At 38.0% G+C, this 25,731-nt stretch overlaps 1 protein-coding gene across 3 annotated transcripts in view; it reads right to left on the reverse strand.

Moving 5' to 3' along the window:
- Window positions 1-626: 626 nt before the first annotated feature.
- RIC8B (RIC8 guanine nucleotide exchange factor B) overlaps window positions 627-25,731 on the reverse strand; it is a 37,712-nt gene continuing 12,607 nt past the window's right edge. For 2 of the 3 annotated variants that reach the window (XM_075754117.1, XM_075754129.1), the window contains 8 exons: window positions 22,756-23,364; window positions 19,618-19,712; window positions 14,745-14,898; window positions 14,308-14,403; window positions 11,755-11,899; window positions 11,449-11,593; window positions 9,548-9,667; window positions 627-1,730 (listed from right to left, as the gene is read on the reverse strand). In XM_075754117.1, coding sequence (XP_075610232.1) covers window positions 1,619-1,730; window positions 9,548-9,667; window positions 11,449-11,593; window positions 11,755-11,899; window positions 14,308-14,403; window positions 14,745-14,898; window positions 19,618-19,712; window positions 22,756-23,364 — 1,476 coding nt within the window. In that variant the 3' untranslated portion in view covers window positions 627-1,618. Of the gene's footprint in view, window positions 1,731-9,297; window positions 9,449-9,547; window positions 9,668-11,448; window positions 11,594-11,754; window positions 11,900-14,307; window positions 14,404-14,744; window positions 14,899-19,617; window positions 19,713-22,755; window positions 23,365-25,731 lie in introns of those variants that run through there. The other variant, XM_075754123.1, reaches the window with a different exon arrangement.

The following is a 25,731-nucleotide window of genomic DNA, read 5'->3' on the forward strand; positions in this document are numbered from 1 at the left end:
GTAAAGCAACAAATTGAGATTTTGCTGTTTTTCATGCTCTGTACTCATCCCTTTATAGGAACCCCATACAGCCTATTACTGAACTAACAGATTCTCCAGCCCCCAGAAACAGCTTCAGCTGGTACCAAGACAGGACCCAATTCCTCATTATCAGAGCTAGTTAAGTTTTGCTCCACAGGGAGGGTTCATCAATTCTTTGCACCTGCAGTGCCCTTAATACTTACCTATGCTGGGTTCAGAGAAGTTGGTACACGATGCTAAACCCAGAATTATACTTTTGACACCCAGCTTAGATGCAGCTAAGCACATTTTTTGCTCCTCGACAACTCCTTCCTCTCCCTTTTGGAATCATACGTAAATAGGTATGATTACAGTATTATCGCTACATTGATGAATTTTGCTTTAGCTAATGCTGTGTGGAAACAGCAGCTAGCTTTCTTTTCCCCCCTGTGCAGAAAGGTCCCTGCTTACAGAAATGTATAGCATGGCATGTGTATGCTTCTGAGAAAAAAAAAAAAAAAAAGGAAAAAAAAAGGAATTACAAACTAGGACATGGATTATTCACATCATTTGTGCTGGGAGAAACACACAGGGAAAGAAACCAGGCAAAGAGGCAACAACAGCAGTGCAGCACGCCTAAAACTTTAATCTTTGTTTTTAAAGAGTACAGAGTTCAAAGTGACACTTTCTTCTCCTTCCCACCTTCCCATTATCTATCCCATCACTTCCTAAGTTCTCCCTAAAAGGAACTAGTTCTTTGTTGATTAGTTTGACTTCCCTTCAAGTGAGGCACACCCGCTAATCTCCAAAAGTAGGCCCCAATTCAGTAAAACACTTGCACACGCACTTCACTTCAGTCTGCTCCCATTCATGGCAACATTTAAGTGTACATACTTGAATGCTGTTTTGAATAGGGATGTTTTTACTCAACCAAAGATGGGAGAGGGGGTTATATTCGTGTGGTCTTAACAGGGGAAGGAGGACATACAACATACATCATCTTGTTCCCAATTTAAAGGTAATTTTAGCAGCTGTCAGTGACTGACACATTGGTAAAATCTTACACAGCAGCTTAACCACAGAAGTGTGCAGCAGTAAGGAATCCAATGACATTTTAAAAAGGGCAGCTCTGAAATCACTGCTGAATCCCAGTTAAAGCAGCTTCAAGAGGTCAGTCAGACCTCTAAGTTTAAACACCCTCTGCTCCTCATGCCATTAAGCAAACACGCTTCATTAATTACAATTATATAAAGGGAGAGACTGACAATACAAAAAATAAAATATCTAGAATGGGAAAATCTACAGAGTTCAGAAAACAGGATTCCGGAAAATTAAAGTGTTTGTATTTTATTTTACATTGTAGGCTTTCACTTTTTATCCCTTTAAAATATATTTAGTTTTAAATTAATAAAGATCATAAACTAATAAATTGATATGTTCTTTACACAGACATCATAAAAATTGAGACGTTACACCACAGGACCCATCATCTAAATATCCCAATAATAGAACAGTTAAAGTGATGCTGCGTAATGTGAGGATAAAATGCCTAGATAAAACATGTCGTGGCTCTAAGGAAAAGTGTGGATTAGAGAATGAGAGAGAAGCAGGTGATGCTTTAGTCTGAATCCGAACTGTCTTGCTTGTTGGTATGGTACTGGCTGACTGCTTCTTCCAAAGGAGCCATTGTACCATCCGGCCGCACTCCCATTGGTTTGATAAGCTCATCTCTGTAAGAGATTTAAAAAAGTATATTAGCATACGCACACATATCGATTCACATGTGTATAATACAGTCACATACAGTACATGCTTTAGTACATAATGAGCCTTTAAAAGGAAGTTATTTCTGTTAAAGCCCTCTGTTTTGAAGAGAGAGGAACAAAAAACCTTCCAAAATAGGTGGGAGGGGAAGAGCAGGACAGATAAAGACTTCATTCATGTAGGCCAAACCTACTTAGCCAATTAAAGACACCATGAAAAGTCAGTGCCTAATAGGCTCAAGACAAGGAGCAGGTTCACTGTTTTAGATACACAAACCAGCTTTTCTTCTAAGACTTCTCTGACAGCCATTTCTTCCTAAAATTCCACCTGCCATTCTGGCCAATATACGCCCGGGCAATTAAAACAATGATTTGATACATACTCATCTTGTCAAAGGAAGTAACTCAGAACAGACTCTGCCCACACCACTAGCAGGGCTGTGTAAGTACTTGTTGATTCATTTAAAAAAAGCTGACTGATTCTAATGCTATTGCTTTTGTTTGTGGCAGTTTAATTACAGGATTGACAGCCATTTTAATCTCTCGAAAGCTCCAACGGCCTCTCAGCAGCTAATCCAATTATATCTACTCCACAAGCTACAGCCTCATCTAAGAGATGATTAATTATTGATTAAGCCAATCAAAAAGTATTAGCAAAGATTTATTTAATCCTTACTTTTTATCACCTCATTTATATGTGGATTATGGCAAAAGCTGCAAGGGCAAAGATAACATTTTGATTTTCCGCCAAAAAAAAAAAAAAGGAGAATACCTTTAAATATTCAGGAGTCACCTTAAATAAAGGAGCAGAGGCTTGATGTCAATTTACCCCTTGCTTGAAAGGCAGCCCTGTAAAACTGTCGATTTAACACACATATACCACCCTCCCAAGCCACAGACAATAAAACTCCATCACTCAGTGGGGAAGCAAAGGCATTTCACCAGTTCTCTGCCTGGTCTGCACTACTACCTCAGCTGAAAAAAAGGGACAAAAAGTGCCTGTACGCAGCTGGCAATCTAATCTTAACACAACCATAGGAACAGCAAGAAAGGCGACATTTGAATTATATGGCATGTGTACGCTAAATATTGTACAGTCAAGCAGCAGTTAAATTAAGTCCCCAAGTCTTTTTTGCTCAGGAAGAGCAGAGTCCAAGAGAAATGCAGCTACTTGCGCAGATGCGGCAATCAGGTGCTACGGTGATAACCTCTCAAATCCCCCTGCCTGTGGCATTTCAAAGCATGAGAAACTGAACCTGGAGAAACTGCGGTGGTTTGGCTAACCAGGTCTGGGTGGGAAGCTGAGGGCCAGGGAAGGAGGTTTGTAATGACCATACTTGAAGAGCACAGGCCGGACTCTGCCTCTGTGTGTGTGCACACATAAGAGTAGGATCTATCTTTAAATATACTAGAGATAGCTTGCCATACTTGAGGACTGATGGCAGGTCCTCTTCCTTCAGGCAATGTGATCTATAGGATGCAGATTCTGCCCAAATGAGAGCACTCTGAAGTTTTCAAGTATCTGCTGGAGATGTGTGCAAGAAGAGATCAAAAGAATACTCAAAATCAGATTTGAAAGGGCTCAAAAAATTATGACTGCGGATCTAGTGTCCAAACAGGACCAGAACCCTCCCTGCCTGCTGGAGGGATCCCCCAAAGGCAAAGCTGGAGTGCTTCTGAGTTGCCTCTAATAGCAAAGACATTTTTCACAGAAAAAAAACCCTATACTTTTTAGCTTTTAAATTTTAAGCACCATAATACAAAACAAGTGTCCTTTGAAATCTGTAATCAGTCTTGCAACATTTCTTCAGTGCCACTTACTCAAATTCCAGCCTCAGTATGATCTAATACACTTATTTTTGGAAAAGAACAACCTGAAGAGTAAATCCTTGCTCATATTTTTTAAGTCCTAAAAGTAAAAACATAGCCAGAAAGAAGAAAATCACTTTTGCTTGCCCTCTACGCTGAAGGGATCCTAGATTTTTGTTTTAAAAAACCACAACAGATAATCTTAGGTTGCAACATTTAACATCGCAGCCAGAAGTCACAGAATCACAACATTTACTAGTCATTTACAATTTAATATTTGTAATAAATTATAATGGCTAGTAAAGGATAAAGAAACAGTTCAAGACAAAGGAAAGAGAAACACAGGAAAACCAGGTCCAAGGTCCCCTTCTGAGGGAAATCTCCCTCTCCTCACATAAGGACACTTACAAGATAACCGTAAATATTGTCAAGAAGTCCTATCTCATAATTTGTCAATTACAGAGAAATAGCTCTTTCTCTGGAACTTCCCTTTCATGCTTCACTCTTACATCCTGCTACACACACTCCAGAACTTGGCAGAAACTTCTTCTCTCCCGGTGAGTCACCTGCAGAGACACTGAACAGCAGATGCAATAGACAAGTCACAGCCATAGGCACAAATCTTGGTCTGTGGTTTTTGTGAGGGTCTTTTGGGGATACATGCACCAAGCTTTGCAGGACAATGTAATGCAGAAGCCCGAATCACTGAAGTGCATTTGTACCTTCTTTTGTGATGTCCAAAAGCCTGTTTCTCAGCTCGCTGTACTCATTTCAAAGTGTACCATTATGACCTGTACTGTATTGCATTTGAGGTTCGTTCCTAATGCATTTCCTCCTCTCTAGGCTTCAACCATGAGCTAGGCTCATCTTGCATTTCACAGAATAACAAGGATGTTTATCAATTACCTTTCTGTTCCTGCACAAGCTTCCTGCTTTGCAAGTCCTTGAATAGGATGAATGACGGTTGTTACAAGTTTGCTGTTCTTTCTCTGTATTAGGAAGCTGAAATCCATACATCATTCCTCAGACAAATGCTACCCAGTAAAACTGAACCGTACGAAGACAGAAATACTCTAGGCCACCCAAAGAAGAGGTAGAAGGAGAAGCAGGGATGAGCCTATTTTTTTCCTAACCATAATCTAAGTCCTCAAATGGTGTAAAACCTGTGATCCTTTCACCGGTGAAGACATGACTGCAAGCTCTGAACACTACACAAGATTAATCATGTTTTTCAAAGAGGAAAAATACAGAGGAAGACAGATGAAAAGATCTGGGCTGCCTTCAGAAGTTTGGAACAACTATCTGCTAAGTAACAGAATTTTGGGTAGGACTGCAAGAGGCATCACTCAGCTAACTTCAGTACCGCACAAGAGCCTACAGAGCTGATCCTTACCTGATACGAACGGTCTCAGCTCTGCCAGCCTCAGCGATGTGCCCATTTAGCGCTGGCTGCTTATGGACCTCAACTGAGCTTCGACAACTTGGGCTAGCTGAGGACGTGCTTGTTGTTTAAGGTGAGACACAAGGTGACAAGGGAAGCACCAGAAACTGGCACGTATAGCCTCAGAAGACAATTCACTACCCAGAAACTGGGTATTTACGGTCCATCTATAGGGCAGCAGAGAGATCTCTTCAGCCCAGTAGCTGGCAGCAGGAATACTTCTGTATCCATGAAGATATATACAAGTATACGATGCGCATATTTATACATATTTGAACATCCTTATGTGACCTCCCATATACTCAAATACACCTTCTTGCAACATTTATTTTTCTAATGCAAACAAAACATTCTATTCAAGTGTACTTAGAAACACACCATAATTAAGCAGTTGGTAAAATGCATTCTCTTCTTCCACTTCCAGATCTCCCAAGAGTCCCTTCAAATGTATCTATAGAAGTTCTAGCTTCCTGTTTGCCATTTAGCTTGATAACGATTCAAAAAATCATTCCCTTGTTTGGAAGGGTAACTCTTTCTTGTCTGCTCTATGTGCTATAGGGCAGTATTGACACATGGAATTAATGACGGTGTCTGTAATGAAACAGCCATCATGTAAACACCAGTCTGCTCCTTTGATAAAATGGCATGTTAGGGACCTATTCACCTCCTCATAATTGAGTGCTACATAATAGTTCCGATCCTTTCATGTAACATTATTTTGTTCTATGATTAGAAAGAGGAAGAAAAAAAAAAAATCTATCTAACATTGCCTTCTTCATTCATCCTATGATTAATTTTGTGTTTTTAATGAGTATGGTTGCTTATTTAGACAGGTTCTCTTACACACTCGTTTTGTTGACTTCTGTTCAATGTACAACAAAACCAAGCTGTGATAATTGGGACACCATGTCATCAGCAAAAGGATTCTTGCTATTAATACAAGGTTGGCTTGGAAAAAGCATCCTGACATTTTAAATTAGTCAATTAATATACAATTCTACCTATCATTTATAATAGAAAAAATGTTAGCATTTTTTCCAGACATTTTAATTAACACAGAGTATTTCCAATAATCTATGATATAAACAGACAGAACATCACGTGACACTGCTTTAAGGTGGCGAACTTGATATTTTGCAAAAATGAAAGGTTGAGTTAAATCTTTTTTCAGATTTGGGGAGTGTTTCAAAGCTCAAGGTGTGCGTCACATCAGAGGACGCTGATTTACAGCCACCAAACAATTCTCAACGAATCAACAAGATAGTATTGACCCTTACTGCAGACAAAGCCCATAGAGTTACTTCAAAGCCAAGTTCAGGCATCCAGCAAACTACTTAAGTAACATCTACATCTCCCAAGAGCTGCAGTAATCAAGATTTTTCATCTTCATTTACACTTATAATTTTTATATATATATTTAATGAATTAAAAAAGTAATCTCATCCAGACAAATTTGAGCAAAATATTAGTTTCTATAAAAGCTTTTGTAGAACCCAAGTCTATGTTAAAATACTGCGGCAGGGGAAATGGGTTCACAAACAATATTCGGCTTTCCTCCATACATTTTTGATAAAACAAAACTAGGTGATTCATTTTAATTTATCCTTGTCAATGGTCAATTACCCCATGAACAGGCCTAAACACCAACAACCTAACAGAATAGAAAAAGTTTGGAAGTAAGACCTGAAATGACCAAAAACATAGATCAGTTTTACATCATCTCAAAGCAGTTTCTTCAGTGCCAATGCTGAAAATAAAGAGAAAACTGGAGAGCAAAAATCCACTGGCATCTTATGGAACAAGGGAGAAAATGGCACTTTATTATTTATAGTTTCAATAAACCTGTACAAACAGTACAGTGTAAACAGTCAGCAGCCATTAATGAAGGCTATAACTTTTAACTGAAGTAGTACTGTTTTGCAGATTTGTTTTCTGAGTTCAATCCATCATCAGGTAACTTTTCAAAAACGGTACAGAGCCAGTCAAAGCCAAATCTAGAACACCTCACTGTCAGACTGGCCAGATTATCCTCATCAGTCAGGAAGGAAAGCAAGTGTGTCAGTCCTTTAACCATTTTTTCCTCCCCACACCCTTCTCCAGTAGAAGCATGCTCATTCTTTAAAGCTTAGTTTCCATTACTGGGACAAGTGTACTAACCAAACCAGTTTTGCTGTGCATCACACAAGTTGACTCTAAGCTCCTGTTCAAGTTATACAGATAAAATTACATAAACTCGTTTGAGATTAGAAGGACCTGTTGGTTCTGTGTCCAATTTCGTCCCCTATCGTAAGCAAAGCGCTGCACCAAACCAAAACTGCTCAGTTCATGGTGTACGTCCCCTCCTATGGCAGTGACAACACAGACCAGCAGAAGTAGGAAACCTGCCATCAGCTGTCTGCCTCATAGCAAGATTCAAAACCCAGAATCAACTGAAGACTCCTATAAAAGCAACCTCCAGTTTAAATTTGTAGGTTGCAAAGCAAGGGGAAAAAAAGTACATTCTGCTGGTAGCTTTAAGTCTCTGAAAATCTCAAGCTGGAGGCAGAAATGTTGAACTCCAAAAACATGGAGGGACTCCCACTACTATCAGCATGTTACTCTTTCTTCTTGTATACAAGACTGGCAGCTTCCCGTTTTATTTAACATCTGCAAACCCCACAATTGCACTCAATTACATTCATTAAAAACATCCCACAGCCTCCCAAACCCAAGTCTTACTTTCTTTTTCCTTCCTGCCAGCATTTCCCCCCATCTCAATTTTCAGTAAAACAAAAAGGGTGGGAAGAACAGCCAAGTGATTTTATTCACGTTATCACAGCACCTAAAGGGGCCACATCAACAACACTGTCCCACAGTAATCGCTGTACTAAAACCCAAACAAAAACCTTACAACAAAGAGAGTCCCAGTCCTGAAGAGTTTGCAGTCCAAGTACTACAGAAGAAACTGCAGGTGGATGTAACTGACACAGAAAGCCCAAGGTAACTTACTTCCAAAGTTTTTCTATTCTATTCAATCCCCAGTAATGCTACTGGCCAAGAGGATAAGCAGTGACACAGGGCACCAGCTGCTTCGTGATTGTCAGTTTGTAGCCGGCAACACAGCAGGTGCCTCCAATCCTCCAAACTGAAAAGGCTCTTATGCTACGGTAACACCATTTGGACTTTTTGTGTAACTGCTACAGCGACAGCAACTGACTCGTCTTCAGTTTATCTCTGGTCTCAATCTTCCTTTTAAAAAAGTTTTAGACCATTTGGTCATTTTATTGTGGTAACCCTAAGGCTCAGCATCCCAATTCTCTAGCTGACATAGCAATCATTCCATTTTACACAGTAGTTCAATTAAGATTATATGTGCATTGCATTTTCTTCTCTTTATTAAAAAGACTGTAACATACTACACTTGCTTTCCATGCAAATAATGTGAAAAAGTATCCAATTACTTCACTGACAGTCTCAGATCAGTTGTTCCAAGATCCTTCCCTGCTTTCACTCCTGCTTATAATTCAGTCTTTGTCAGCTAATAAAATCCAGATTCTCCCGTATCTTTTGCTGTATTCCTAATCATTAATAGAGATGTAAAAATACTTGGTTTGCTGAATTTCTCTCAATAGATCTCATTATTTGAGTATCTACAGACTCTCATAACACAGAGACACATTTCTAGCTGCTGAATTTTCCCATGCTTGAAGAATGGTCCACTTAATATATTTACCTGAATTCCTACAACTCACTTCTGTAGTAAATTAGTATTACAGGTTCCTCCAGAATGTAAAACTTCTCTTATGCAGAATAACTACAAGCAATCACTCCAATATGGCTACAAGTATGGGGGAAGAAAAATCAGCAAATTCTAGGCATACTGAGTCAAAGAGGAAAAAAGCTGTAGCTAACAGCACAGGTCTGTTCCCTTTCTGTATGCAGAAAGTTATAAAATAAAAATGAACTTTCTGTATTAATAATGTACACCTTTATGTCACATTTAATACCATTTTCTTTCGTGGCATTACCTGTCATTTAAAACAAATTATAAAGGCTCATTTGTAAATCATTCCACACTTATTTTAACAAATCCACAATAATTCTTAATTGTAAATTCCCTTTTCATTGCTCCATTATATAATTTACTGCTCCTGGTGACAACTATTTTCACACTGTATAAGCAGCAGACATAAGTAGTTACCATGAGATGCTGCTCATTGACTTGGGGAAAATGATTACATTTGCCTTGGGCTTGGATTGTGTCCCATACTTTAAAAGGGGAAATTCTTTGCATTATTATCAACCTATCCATTTAGGAGGCAGGTCCCTTCACCAGCAGATCTTCCTGATTCTGTCCAATCCTCTCCAGAAGAGCTTTCCTCTGAAGTCCTGTTAAATACCGCTCTTTTCTTTGAAGTGCTAAACATTTTTCCCTGCAGTTAAAGTGGTTCTAATCCTGCAAAGAAGTTGATTATAAAACTATTTTGAAGCACTAGACCTTAGTAAAGAGCCAGGATATGAGCCGCCTCCCTCCAAAGCAGGTAGAATACAATACCTGGAAAGTTTATCAAACATGTTGACAAGCTTCATAGCTTCATATTCTTTTTGTTCTTCTGTCATTTCATCCATCGGATTGGGCATTGGTTCTTCTAAGTGACCAGTGATAAGGTTAATGCTGGAGGTGGAAAAACAAGACAATTTACATATATCTATAGAAATGTAAACTGTATATGTTCTTGACAGAAGGAAAGAGGAACACGCCTACAGAAACCGCCAAGACTAAAATTGTCTGAACTGCACATGAAAGTTTTCATGATAAAATAGCCAACCTTCATATTTATACTTTTTTGTAGCATTTTCTCGTGAATTGTGGTATTATATTCTTGTTGATTCACTGTATTAATTTCTGGTTAGCTACCCAGAAATACACAGTCCACTAGTACTTGTTATGTCATAACCCATACACAAGCAGTTTGAAAGCAGGGGCATTATGATGGTAATAATCACAATTTCATTAGTAATAATGACATAGATGGGGAACAGAATAACAGATACATGTTTGAAACTAATTCTGTACAGGCTTAATTTTAAAAATATAGACAGGTTCCAGTTACATTTTCTTATTCATGAAACATCGTTGAATTAGTTCACTGTTGCCCTCCCATGATGATTTTTGCTCAAACCAAATTAAGATTACTTTGAGAATTTACAATACCAGTTTTATTTTCACTCTTAAAAAAAGTGAACAGCAATACAGAAATGGTAACAAAAGCAGGGAAGTAGTTTTAAAGAACACTTTCAGGGCAAATTATCTTTTCAAGCACTTTAGTAACGATTAATTAACAGCGATACAGAAAATCAGATGCATAAATCAACTGAGAGTTGTCTTGAATGTTTCATTTAAGTGTCAGCTTTTAACTAAATAGATGTTATAGTTTTACTTATATGCATATAACTGGATGTTAGGCTTTTGAAAGAAGAGCAGAGACAAAAGAGCAAGAAAAAAAATAATCCTGAAGTGTGGAAATAAAAAGAAATCTCCTGATTTAGAGTTTGTTTCTCAGCATAGAAGCAATATAATTCCTGTAACTTCTCATACATTTAATCCTGTGTTTCATTCATGTTCCTTAATAAGAATCTTTCAATAAGCCACACACCTCCTGTCATATACCTAATCATGCCCATGTAATTCAAGGAAAACAGAGTAAAGCGGAAAAATAACATGTTTCAGATGCCCACTATCAACAATTTCAGAACCTACTTAAAATGGCATCAAGTCATAGATGTAACATGACAAACTGAAACCTGTAACACTAAATCAATTACAATTAATAAAAATCAACAGACAGAGCTTCTACATGATCATTGAATCCTTCAAACAAATATATTGGATTCCTGATGCATTACTTCTACAGAAGTTATTTCGCTCCTTCCATATTTACTTATGTGACCTACTTGATTCTTTATGCCTGGTACTAAACTTTTCAATCTGACTGATTGAAACCAGACCTACTGGTTTGTTCCTTTTCTACAAAGTCCTGCGTAAAACCTTAAACCACATCTGACACCTTTATTTTCTCTGTTACAGAGATATACCCCACAAACAATAGTTAGTAGTTTGGCAACTTCATGTGTCTTCTTGGAAAATCTGGCGCAAAAGCCATCCTTGGTAAGTTTGTTACTATAATTTTTTTCTAAAATTTGCTCAAAAATCTCTTTTCACACTTGAATTTTAAATAGTTATTCAGACTGAAATTAAAATCATTCTCATAGTGATTTTTTTTTCCCCCTGGAGCCATCTAACTATGAATTAGACCATGAAGTCAACAGGAGACAGTAGTTAACATGAGGATGTATAATTCCAAAACTGGCCTCTCTGGAAAAGATGAAACAAAAAAATTATGTCAAAACATCTAAATTGCAACAGAATATGCAGAATTGAAAACAATACTATACTTTGGCTTTGCAGATTTGTATTCTTCTGTATCTGTATCTTCATCATCTGAGTACCAATGATCTCCTCTTCCTCCTGCTAACAGGCCCCTTGCTGCCAGCAATCCTGCTGCATTACCATAGCCTGTGTATTTTAATAAGCTGTCAACTGCAAAGAGCAATACAAAAAAATTATTCAGCTATAATAATCTACAAAACAACAAAAAAAAAAAGCATAGCATTACAAGAATTGAGAGTTGCAGCAAGAGGCAAATATACCAATTACAGCAAGACCTTATATAAGGAGGGAGAAGAAAAAGTAATGCTTACCTCTCTCTTTACAAAGAACAAAAAGAAATTCTGCTGCAATTTGCTTTACTCCAAGATCAACATGTGTCATAAGGCGCACAAGCTTGTTTCTCACTGTTGTGCCAACTTCTGGACGATTTGATACATCTCTTAATGGAGGCAATACCTAGCAGCACAATAAAGGAAAAACAGCATAGAATGCACAGCAATAGCTATCTGATCCTTGCAGAAACACACACAGTCAACAGAGTAAGAAAGAAAGTGCTCAGTCCCAAGCGTAGACTTAAAAAAACCCAAAACCCCAACTATTAGGAGTTTAAGAGCACAAATACTTGTCCCAAAATAGTTGGCTAACAGGAACCAGTAACCTCATGTTCTTTGTTTCTTCTGTTTTGCTCAAGTATCTGGCAAAAGCATTAAAAATACCAGCTTAAGGAAACTTACAATATTAACATGATATGTAATTTATACAGAACAAGGAATATACTTATAATGAAAAAGCAGGAAAATAAGTCACAACACAAATTCTACTACCATGAATTTCAAAAATTAGCTCTATGTATATAGAAGAAATGCGTACTTCTCCCAGAAAACACTTGTTAAAAGCTGAAGCTAAGTTTCAAAAAGATTTTGGAGAAAATGCTATTTAACATTTCCTCAAACAAACTATTTTCTCATTAACTGTCATTAATATTGTTAACTTCAACCCTCAAGAAAGGCAGGAGGTGCCTGAAATATGGCTGGTTTGCAACCTAACTTCTACCTCCTTGTGCATATGCACTCAAGACCTACATTAATTTTTTCACATTCACAGGATATGATATGATCTGCAAACAAACCTGGGCCATAACAAAAAATATTTAATGGTCTGAAAACTCCTGTAATAATTATGGATCTTCAGTGTTTTACTAGGGAATGAAGCCAAAGATGTCACCAAGTGTTATAAGAAATTGCAGGTCCTTTGTCTTCTAGGTGTCTAATGTAAAAATTTCATGTTCTGTGCAAAATCACTGCACAATTACTACTGAAATCAGACTGACTAGGAACCGATACTTAAACAAATGAATGCTCAAGTATTGACTACTTAGAAAAGAACAGACATCGTCTCTTTCAAACTAAGTACTCAAACAATTAGCAAAAGCATTTTACTTTGTCCCTGCTTACTTTCCCCAATGGGAATAGTACCATGACTGCCATTTCACAGAGTGTTGTAAGAATGAATTAACATTTTTAGAATACGCAAATACTAATACAGTGATGAGTGCCATAGGACAGTCCATGAGGAAATTAATCATTCTGTCTTCAGATCAGGATTTGAATAGGGCACAATAAATAAAGCCTAAGGCCAACACTTAACAATGAGGGAAATTCAAAATATCAAACATCCGGTCACGCAGTTAGCAGCATCCATCCATTCTGTGCACTATATGAGACAGTGGTCCTGTGGTAAGAGACAGCATGCAGTTATATCTTGACATCTAGATGCCGAGATGTCGTAAAAACATGCGGACAACTTCATTTTCTAACTTCTGAACATTTGGCTCTGCAACTTTTTTTTTTTAACTTAACAGATTAGAAGAGTATCCTAAGAAAGAACCGCTGTGAACAAAAACAATAAACACCAAGAACAAGTTTCTTAAACTCCTCAAAAACTCTTTCCTGGTATAGTAGGAAGAGGTAGAAAAAACATATGCAAAATATGCTCTTTTCCATTATAAACTCCATTTATGAATTCAAGCGCAGCTTTGATCTTGGAGCAGCATCTACAGTGCAACCCGAAAAATCACTGCAGCTTACGAAAGAGAACATTTCTCAGCTGGATTCAGCTGGCTCTCCTTTTCTCATCTTTTAACTTTTCTCCACTCGACTACAGAAAAAGCAGCAGAACAAAAACCACCACACCCCACTACCAAGCTGTAGAGATCCTTTAGATCTTTAACCAAGGGATGGAAATCTTTTTTCCTGTAAAAACAGCCTGTACTGTATTAAACAGCTCTTTTAAGAGACCAAGTGATGAAGTGTGCCTCTGTTCAGGGACAGAGTTTTACTCTGACAGAACAGCTGACACGCACTGGTACACAAGTTTCAGTTCCAATGACTCCTGCCTGCTGAGGTCAAACTAAAGCTCAAGCAGAACCCGTGAAAACACCTGTAGCCTTACTGGCTACCACACAGCTTTGCAAAGTTTTATTAACTGCACTGGAATTTTTTTTTTTATATGCTCTGATGTAAAGGGACAGACCTCACCGAGTTCTTTGCCCCTATGTCACATGATCCATGGTGACCCACATTAACACAGTGTTACAATACCCCTAACGTTATTATTTAACAGCTCCACAAAACGCATCGTGGAACTTAGGCCATAATACCTATTGGTTTACATGATTGAAAAATTATTTCTACAGCTGACAGTTGTCAGAGACCTAACAGGAAAAAATACTACAGAGAAATTTGTGGGTAATTTAATATGAAACCATTCATACTTTCAAAGTATCAGTGACTTGCACTGATGTACAAACATCAAAAAGTTTGTCATTAGCTTCATATTCAAATTTTGACAAGTATTTTACTTACCTGAGCTTTGATAAACTTCCTGATATTCCTATGAGTTCGGCAGCATTCAGTTAATAAACTGAGAACTGGAGTCAGACCTTCTCTATAGCTGCTTCCCTAAAATAAAACCAAAATACAAACGAAAATTTGCTCTTAAAAATGTTTTCTTTTCAAATCCTACGAACCCTTCAAAGAAGTCCTATATGACAGCCAAAACATGAACTTTACATAGATATTAAACAACAAGCCAAATGTTCATCCTCTCACACCCGCAAGCAAGTATGCTTCAGATATTTACAGGAATCGGTTCTCAATTTTGACATGCCTCACAATCTAGAAGCAAGGACATCCATATTTGTGCTAGATACTGTCTGAAAGGTTTGTAAGAAGCTTTACATATCTGCACTTTTCCTTTAATGAAAGAGGCCCCTTTTGTGAAGCATCTTTGCAGCCCATACCTTGTCTATTCTCTTCTCCATGAAATCCAGTAAAATTTGAATTGCTCCCATATTCATACCATTGTATTTTATATCTGACTCCTCTTGGGATGATGGACTAATAAGAACATCCAAGCAAGAAACGGGAACATTGCTTAAGAGGTTGATTGCATTGCTGAAACAGATTTTAAAAATTCATTATTCATTTGGAAGAAAGAATTAAAACCAGAGTAGAACTCACCATAAACTGTTTGTACAACTGCAACCAAAAAGAGGCCCTGCAACTCAAACAATGCTTTATTTTCTACTCTCTGGGTTTTAAAGAAGGTGGTATACATTATCGCCTGAGTGCTGGCTCTTGGAACAAATCAGGAAAAAGACAGACAAAAGCTCCAAAAGCGGTACCACAGCAGTGCATTATTACTTCCATTCCACGCAGTATCCTACCCCATAGATAAGGCACAGCTTCCAGCACTGTGTTACAGCAGCTGATCTTGCAGGACAGCAGGGGGAACTCTCACATTGATTTGCAGTGATCAGAGGTTTTTTTCCTTCCTTGAAACTTCAGGCATTTTACAACACATCAATATTACCACCATTAATGTGACAAAGTACACCATAGAAAACATCTCCTCCTCCTGTAACAGTGGGGCACGGTGGCAATTTCTCAGGTCCTCTGAAATATTTTGACTTTTACTTAGCTTGTAGTATATAGGAAATACAGAAGGCTTTTAACACATCAGAAAAAAAAAAAAAAGAGGAAAAAAAAAAGAAAAAAAGATTGAGGTTTATTTACCAAGCACTACCTTTCAGGAACTGGCAGTCTTTGCATTCTACAAAGCACAGAGAGGAGTGCTTCCCAAATATCCATTAAGTGATTTAAAGTAGACCACAGGGTCCCTCCCTCCTCTTTAATGGAGTAAGATGGAACTTACTTTGCAAGGGTCTCTTGTATGGTACACATCCCTTGAGTTTGCTATCTATCCTGTTCTCATTATACAGACTTGCGTTTCTACTCTTCCTGAATATGGGGCTAAGTTACACAGATGCTGCAAAAATTAGAATTCTGTCATTATTTACTTGCTGATGCTCAACTGAACTTATAAATGGATATATTTAGAAATATTACAGAACTATTTAGGCCTACATATACAGATCTCAAAGCTATCAATGAAATGAAGAGCACCGATGTTTTAAGGATTGGCAAAGTGTTCCAAGAATAGAGAAAACTTTTCAAACAAACAACTTCATTTAACACTTTTAGTAAAATTTACTCAGAAGCTGCCCTCAGTTTTTATGTTATCAATACAATTCTAACAAAGGTTTAGTACAACAGAAAGCAAATCATGGCAATCAAATGTAATAGGATTTCTAACCAATGTACTGCGTTTGGTCTGATCAGACTGGGTGGCTCTTCCACATTGTGCCATCTCCCTTTTGCTCTTTTAGCAACTGAAATTCAGACAACTTCTACTTTTTGGAAAGCTTGTTCTCTTTTGTTTCCAATTCCTGTTTAAGATACAGCTTTTATATCATGGAAGTTATTGCCCTCCAATAATTCAGGAATAGTCAGAAACAAAACAGACTGAAATTCAACAAATATTTGGTGGCTTCAGGCCTTTCATCCAAAGTTCTCTTTTTACCAGTTTCTTATTAAACAACCAAGTTCCCAAACACCTACAAAATTAATTTTCTGGATCACTGTGTCTGAGCTATTCTTTTCAATAAGTGAAGCCCGGCTTTCTGATCTTTGTCACTCCACTGACAGTTTTATTTGTGGTAGAGGAGTGTATGAAATTCTCCAGCTACCAGGAAGTCAGTGACTATGCACAGATCTGCACAATAGTGTTTGCATTCCTACTCCAGGGGGTAGAAATACTGCGTATATTACTCTCCCCTTTTCGGCTTCCTAGAGATCATTAATCACTGGGACATGACATCCACCCACTCATGCTCCCAGCCCCCTCCTGATATGCAAATTCAGAAGCAAAGGCCTATTTAGAGCTGCTGAATGCCTTGATTAAAACCTTGTTAGTCGGCAAAAATGGCACTCACTCTAATATGTGGTGCTTTAAGCTGTTCATATTCAAATGTTAAGTAATGACAACCACAATAATGACAACAATACCAGGTGCTAAATTAGTTAAGATTTTTTTTTTATAGGTAACTTCTGCTTATTTATTAGAAATAGAGTCACAATGCCAATCAGTACATCACAGCTCAGGGCCTGTATCCAAGATCTGATGCTCACATAAAATAAACATCCAGAGCACACGCATTCATACCATGTGCTTTAACAGGCTGCCCGAACCCTTCATTTAAGCATCTTACATTCTGCAGATTTACAAACTTAGAGAAGTGCAAGTGATCAGCAATTCTAAGAAATATACTTATGTCTCCCTGATGCTTCATAAAATTTATTCTGCATTCAACACTGCTTACACTTTATTCCATTTTTAACATTATTTTCATAATTGCCTTACTGATAGGCTCCAGGTGGAAAGCAGAGGAAGAAGTTGCACTCTGCTCTCCAACTCACACCTCATCTCTAGCAATAAAGATTGCACAGTCAAAGTCCAGCATACTGAACAGCCCAAACAACAGCACAGCCTCATTTTTTTTAGCTGTGCTATATTAGCTATAGTCTGCTAACACAAGTTTACTTATTCATTATTGAAGCCTCTATCAGGACATGAGAGTTTTGTTTGACCAAATACATCAGGGGACTGAAGTGAGGCTCTCTGATCCAAGCCCCTGATCCCTCTGAGGATTTGCAGGGGCATTACTTCTGACTGTACCTTTTCTATTCCAGGGCTGCCTTGCGATGAGTAGTCTTGGTGGAAAAGTATATTACATTATTCAGCTTTTATTGCACCCTGTAGCATTCAAAAGACAAAACTCAGGTTCTGCAAACGGGCTGAAATATTTGAATCACGGAAGTAAAAACCCAGGCAGTGCTTTTCTAGCATGTTAAAAAAACATCGAGTATGACATAAATCAAGATTGAATACTATGTGCAGCAATACTATACTTGTATTCTTCTTCTATCAACTCGAGCTAAACAAACTGGCTACAATTAGCTAACAGGGAGAAAGCTGGTTTCCCAGCATAACAGAAAGACCGATGCAGTGCTATACTGAGCCCAATGGAGAAGGGGAAACAACTGAAGTGACACAACGCAGTGATAACCATCCTGATTTCTTTTCTGCTTCTCCCTTCAGAATTATGGAGAATCCTTGCCTGACTTGGTGTCTCCATAAGGTCCATGTGGACAGCATCTCTATACAGAATATCCCTTCTGATTGAAAAAGAACAAGGAAGAAATCACACTCATACTACATATTCTCCACAGCTGCCTACTTCTGTATGTAAAACCCTTTTTGGATCTCATCTGCAAGTGCCTGCAAAAGCTAAAACCAAAAGGACCTGAATAACATGCATCCTTTTGCAATAGCACAAGATAATTAAATTTTAGAGGGTAATATATTTTACAGGCTGATTAGACTAATCAGATTCCTGGACAAGGAAACAGAACATGTTTTCACAGGAAGAGCATCAGCTGTATAATGATTCACCAGAATATCAGGCAGTCTTGCTGACTATGTACAAGCTTAAATGCTAAAGGCCGATCTCTGTCCTCTTGTAGTTGTTGAATTTATCCAAATCTGTTCAATTTTCCTAGCAGTGGGGAACTTATTCCCACTGGTCCATCCCTTAAAGGAGGATGAGAAGGCAAAACACTCACCATAAGCAGCAGCAAAGAAAATACTGACTGCCTTTTAGGACACGCTCAGCGCTAACTTTAGTCACGGCAACTACTGCAGTAGTATCCTAAATTATTCTAAACTAGTTTGCACCAACTGAGAAGAGCTCTGATGTAGGATTTTACATCCTCTGATGTAGGATGTTCACCTACTAAGACTGTTGATCTCTAAGAGCTTTCCAAGATTTTAATCAAGTTCATTTAACACTTTCAAGACTGCTGGGTGTGAAAAGCTGTATCGTTCTTCCTGGAGACTGCAGTTCAGAAGATCATCTTCAAAAGATCCTACACTTAGATATATGGACATCTCTGAAGAAGAAAATAGCAATAACTTCATTGCCAAGAGATAACATGGCATAGTGTTTGAAGCTACTGTACTGTCAGGCCCTATGAACAGCTGACCTACTTGGATAAAAATAAAGATGTCATGGAAAAAACCCCAAACAACTAGTAACAATGAACAGAGAATCACCACCTCACTAAAAACACTCTGAATTTTGATTGAATTATTGGCTGCAAATACATAACAAACAGTTGGTGCAGGACTGAGGAAAAAACCCCAACCAATGCACCTAAAACTGCAAGATGATTCATGCAACTTGGGGGGGGGGGGGGGGGGAAGATTATTACCAGGGAACTGATATTTGTACTTTTAATAAAGCAGCCTAGAAGTATTGGAGATAAAATATCAACTTGTTACTTCCACCTCAATCCGTGATTATCGCAAAAGTTACGTTAAAAAAAAAATCTTAAAATGCAGTTTTTCCATCAGCTTCTGTGCAAAACGAGAAGTTGCATTCCACTTCAAACAGCACTGCCCCTAGAACTTCGACATGCGTTTCCATCCTCAGTTACACGCACACGCACAAAAGATTTCAAAAAGGTCAGCTTCATTATTATTGATCAAAATTAACAATCTTGCCAGCCACTTTTTCTCTCGAATAGTGGACGTGCTTAAACAATATTTCAGGCAAACAGCTTTCATCAAAAAGATTAACAATATTTTACTCAAAATTAATAGTTTTCATTGTTTCTCAAACTTCCACTTTAGATTTTAGACAAAGTATTTTTTTTTCTATTAAAAAAAAACAACAACCTTTTAAAATAGATTGGTTCTGCAATTCTACCAACCTGTGCAACTCTTCAGTTTTGTCCTCAGTAGGGCCCGCAGTTAATAAGCAGTGTCGAAGGATGGCAGCCATGTAACGAAATTGATGAGATTCATTCTATATAAATATAAATTATGAAGATATTTTTTCATTTTGAAGATTGCAAGTGGGGGTTTCTGGTCACTAGAATAATAAAAATTAAAGATGGAAAATACCTATTAGATCATAACATCCATCCCTATCAATAAAAGGACTGTACCTTAGAGTACGCTGAACGTAACGTAACTGGCCTTTTAACTAGGCCTTGTGAAAGTCGCTGAGGACTTTTTTCCAGTTAAATGAGCCTTCACTACCAGAAAACCCCGTTACAACCATTTGCCCAATTCCAAACCACTATTCCTAATATACCACTACTGTCTGCCTTCCTGTATTTACACCCAGCCGCCTCTTCATCCATTTAGATTACATATGTTCTTCATTTCATGTGCCGCCTCCTCATTTAGACCTTTTGCTGCCAAGTTTCATTCCCCACCCAGTCTGTTTCTTTTTCTAATTCACTTGCTTCTGTTCCCTTGATAGCTTTTCTCCATTTCATTAATAACTTCTCTACTCTCAGCAACCTTATTCGCCCTACTTTTGCTCTCTCTCTAAGCAATTCCCCCTTCCAATCTCCCACCAGAGAGCAGCCACACAAAAGTACACCAATAACTGCAATCATTTAACTTTGTGTATCACAGTCCTCGTCCTTTTTCATTAGCTCTTCTTGGCATCCATCATATGTTCTGGTGTGTTTGACCTAGCACAAAGCGCCCCAATGCATCTTTTGTAACATCAGCATCCAAATCTGCCAAATGCACCACCTGCAGCTCTTGTCTGGCTTCGCTACTTTGAAACCATCTCCAGTCATTAAATACTGGTGTTTCAAATGGTTCTTTCCCCTTTAGGATAGATCTCATTTAGTTTTCTACCCACATGCCCAACCTCTCTGCTCTCCTTTTATTTTCCATCCTGTCTGCTGTTTGTAATCTCTTCAAATTCTGCATCTTCAGCCCACTTAATTAACATGCTGTTTAACTCTTCTTAGAGATCATTAATATTTCCACAGGGATACTTGCTAAGCAGAATATCACCCAACATCTCTGGCTAACAGTTTACAACTACTAAAGAGCTCTTTAATTTAAAGGTTCCTTGCTTTTAGGAACTTTTAGTAAAGACTTGTTATATAAGCTTTATCTCAAAACACAAAAAAACCTTCTCCCACCCCAGAATATCTTAAACTCTCATCCAAATAAATAAATAAATAAAAGCTGACTAACACCAGAATTTCCTCCAATCTGCAGGAAATTTTCCTGACAGCTGCATGCTTGGGCTTTTTAGGGAGGAAAAGTTTTGTAGGACAAAGCCTCCCTCATTCTACAGACAGCGACCACACAAAACCCCATCAGGTACGGCCACAGCTGTGTGCCACCTCCCGCCCACTGTTCGGGGGTAAACTGGGCTTTTATCTCTCAGGATTCCCAGTATTTTGTAAAAGTTTACCAACTTCAAGATTTGGATTTCACAAACTTACTTCTCAAGAGGTGAACGTGTAATATAGCTTCATTTTCCAGCTTAACACCTGACATTATTTCCTCCACACAGTAATAACCACAAAGATTATGTTTTTCAAACTTTGAAGTAGCGAACATTCATATAGCTGTGTTATATATGCTTGACTTTGGGTCATTTTTCTCCACTGAGGTTCCTACCTCCAGAACAATCATTTGTCTATACAAAGAACTTTCTCTGACAAAGGTAAAGATATTTTTAATAAATGTCTAACCCACGAATATAAACAAGAGAAAAGCCCCTCATTTTCTTCATATTTCCTTGAAATTTGAAGTATTAGTATCTCCGATTTTTCCACCCACCCACTTAATCTTAAATTTCAGGATTTCTTATTCAGCATATACTTAAGAGATTAAAACAAAGAATAAACTTCAGACTTTTCTCAAGTTTTACATTCCTTAATGTTCTGATTAATGTAATATTTACTGTTTAGTCCAATGCACTAAAGAGGACAAGTATTTGTCAGTTTTAACTACTGTAAACTTCTTCTTAGTTTTATATGCTGCATATTTACAATGCCTAGTGAAAAGTTAACAGCAGTGTTTTAGAGACAATATGATGTGTACTAAAAAGAAAGATTCCCTATTTAATACTATTACTGCAGCACAGACTTAGCTTATTCAACAAATAAAGTTATCTCCTTATAATTTCTGTTTATAAATTTAGGGATGCAACACATAGGAAGCATATTTGTCTGCGAGAAAAAATAGATCTGATGTTGTAATGAAAAAACCAAGATAAATCTTATTGATAAGACATAACAATAAAAATGTGTTTGGTTCTCATACTTGACCTCATCTTAAAAGTTTACGTTCGAGTCCAAACCTGAGGTTGGGAGAAAAAGATATTAAAAACAGTACCACTCTTTCTTCAGAGTTATTTCTTAAAAATTAGAGTTGATGTGCTTATCATGACCAGAAAACCAGAAGAAAACTAGGGAGACTTCTCAGCTCTAATTATTACCCTATTGCTATAGTTCACAATGTCCAGAGATGTAGCCATCTGATACATTTACATTAAAAAATTTTTCCTAGCCAGCTAATTATTAGTGAACAGTATTTGTTTTCTTTCAGAAATCTCAGACTCTTAAAATGCAAAGACAACTATTTCATATTTGGAAACTTAACAGTTCTAATTTGCATTATATATAGCAAGCTACTCTCCCATTACACAGAAAATGTATTGATTAGATTTTTTTTGCCTAAGTAGTGACAAGAAAAAAAAAGTTATTTTGGAATTCAAAACCATGAACGTTAAAGACTCAACACCTCTTGAAAACCCAAGATCATCAATACATGACACAACCAGAACTCAGACTGACAAATTTTCTCACACTTATTCTGCATACAAATTATGATGCAAAATTTCAAGACTACCTTAGCTGCTATTTTGAAAAACGCAATCATATTCCATCAAAATTACAGTGGCAAAAGTTAAGTATTCACATCCTTGCTCTGGGGCTTGGACAACTGCCTCTTGTGTATCTACCTGCTGTTCTGGCTCCTGCAGGCTAAACAAAACAAATTTAAAAAACACTTGAGCTAAGCCTTACCTCGCTGTGGACATTCCAACTGTCAAGCGTGACATTAAAAAGAGCCTTTAGTGCCTCAATGGCACAATCTGTCTCTTGCAAAGATAAAGGAGGCCTGTCACGATCTTCCGCTGCTTTATATTCTTCTGTCCATCTTACACTCAGGGAACTTTCCAAAGCCTGAGTCAGAACTTGCACCCCTTGTAATTCCTGCCGCAACTGCGATCTAATATCTGTGTGCAGAAGCGACAAGAGGAAGAGGAGACGCAAATCAAAGCATTTAATGTCATCAACAAACTGTTGGTCCTTGCATTTTTCCAGAAGATTGCAGAGCATAGCTGCAAGATTCAGCTCCAAACTGAGCTTCTGTGCAATAGCGCTATTAAAAATTATGTTACAGAGGCATTTTAAAGCTTCTACTATAACAGGAAATTCAGACACTCTCTCCAAAGGATCTTCCACAGTGTCCAGCTTTGCTAGCCTCATGAGGATCTGCATGTTCCTCTTCGTGGTTACAGGCACTAAAACCTTCTTGTCCCTGGAGAGAATCCGCAGGGCCTCCAGGCAGGCAACTTTACATGAAGTTTTTGTGTCTTTTTCAAGGATGTTTAGAATTCCCTCACATAGTTTCTATGCAAACACAAACAAACAAAAAAAGGAACAGTTTTAGCATTAAAATATTGGTGGCAATAGGAAATTACTTTTGCTAAGCTTCCATACAACTTTTGAGCCTTCAGCTGACTTGACCTGAGAAACTAGGTATTCTGTATTAGCTTTTCAAAATATAAACTATTGCAAAAGACCTCCAAAGATCATCAAAAGCAGTTTTCCTCATGGATACAATCCAAGCACATCAACATTGGCAAAAGCATTAAGCCAAAATGGTAGATGCTATCCACCATTACCAGTTACCAAGTTTTCTCAGTATCAGGACTACAAACTTGAATAGTCAGAGTGACAAGGCTAGAGAGAAGTGAAAGGTTTTAAACATACATCAGAGTAGAACAGTCATACCTACAGTACCCGCAAAATTGTAGAGTTGAAGTTGTTTCAGTCAGGAGGCTGGGAGAAAAGAAACCAAACCAAACCAACTGCTGCTCAACATACAAGTATTAGTACTCCATGTTTGGTAACAGCTGTAATTTGTGCTGCTGCTTCAACCTAATCTACGGACTCCTCCCATCCTAAGTAAGACTCTCAGAAATGTTACCTCTGACACAGAAACATAATGCAGTTTTATTGCAAGACTTAGGCTGTAGCAGTTTTACCAAAGCAGCAAAACTGCTGTGCCGTCAACACGGATTGCTCTTGAAGTCAAAACTCTTCGCTGATACTTTATACCAACGTGACTGCTTCGCTGATACTTTATACCAACTGTAAACATTAATCACGCAAACGCAGCATGAGAAAATACAACACTCCAAGAATCTGCAGGTCAGAAAAGCGATATCTGAATTACAGAAGAATTATGTTTAATAAGACAGAAATAGACAATCAGATGATCAATAAAAAGGGAAAAAAGAGAGGACAGAAGGGATTGCCTGATGGGGGAGGACTCCATAGGGGTTTTATGCCTTAAGCTCAGAACACTATTACTCATGGGTACCAGAGCCAGAAGTACAGTTACAAAGACGTTCCCAGATAAGTGGCAATACACGCTGCATTGTACCTCACAGGACACAGTTCCTTCCCCCTTCTCACCCTCCAAGGTTTGTGTCTTGACCACTGACATGAATAAATTACCAAGGAAGCCAGAATAGCAACTGACTTGAATGGCCCTAGTGCAGAAGTCCGCTTAGAACCTGCAATTCATATTGTGGTCTCAGGCAGTGTATGTCAACAAGAGAGTGATAAAAAAATGCATAGCAATACTAGTAAAGTGAAAAAATAGTTCTTGGGGAACAGTCTCTGGAATTGCACTTTTCACCACCACCACAACAAAAAGTCAGCCCATCGCCCTGACTCAAAGTTCAAAACAAAAGTTTCACTTGGGACATCCAAGCAAGTTTTGTTACTGTGATCACTTACAACTAAAGCCAAAATTAAAAAAAAAAAAAAAAAAAAGGTTAAGTCTAAAGCAAATCTAGAACAGACACTCCAGAAGAATAAGCGAGAAAAAAACCTACAAGTCTTCAACAATGTTAAAAGACAATCTGTAAACAAAGTCAGACAGTAGGAACTCACAATATGATTTCTAGTATGCTTGTCCTGGGGTGAAGCCCACCCAAAAGCACCACCCAGACGAGCAAGACCTTGACTACATCTCCACAGCCTTGACTAGATTAATCCAGTATGAGTCTGAAAACAAGGAGTGAGCTCCACCTCTTGCTATCACACAAGCAACGTGAGAAAATGTTGTGTGAATACCATAGACACTGCAACAGCATAAAACCCACATTTGACCACCTATACAGACATATAGGTATTTACCATTGGAATTTCATAGACAAGTACCTGGAAAAAGATACTCAGGTACGGAGTTTTCAGAGATCTTCAACGTTAACCTAACGCGGCTCCCATAGAACTGTACAACCCCCCGACTTGAGCATAGTATGCTAGACCTGCACTAAATGTTTCTGAAGGTGACATCTTTGAAGTGCTTTTTAAAAAATGCCTAGGAAACAAGAAATGACCAGTCTAGATCCATGGTCAAATTACTTGGTCACAGCTCAACTTCTTACGAGAATTTTGTTTCTACTGTTGAGTTTCCCATACAATTAACTTCGCTTTGCAAGCTGAAGCAACAGTCGTGAAGTCTGTTTGGTTTTGAGGAGTAACACAGAACTGAACAGACAGTTCAGAGAAGTCCAGGAAAAGGTCGATTTATTCCGTTTCCCGTTTAAGCACATTTCTACTAGATTTAGCAGTTACAGTCTTCCTTGTTGACATCAGCTGCTACAAGGTGGTATGTAATAGCTTACCCAAACCCAACAGCTGGTTCACCAAGTGGATTCTCCCTCTCTTCAGGAACTGTGTAGCAGTGCCATGTTAACAGTA

This window comes from Balearica regulorum, chromosome 1 (assembly GCF_011004875.1).
Source record: "Balearica regulorum gibbericeps isolate bBalReg1 chromosome 1, bBalReg1.pri, whole genome shotgun sequence".
Taxonomy (NCBI): domain Eukaryota; kingdom Metazoa; phylum Chordata; class Aves; order Gruiformes; family Gruidae; genus Balearica; species Balearica regulorum.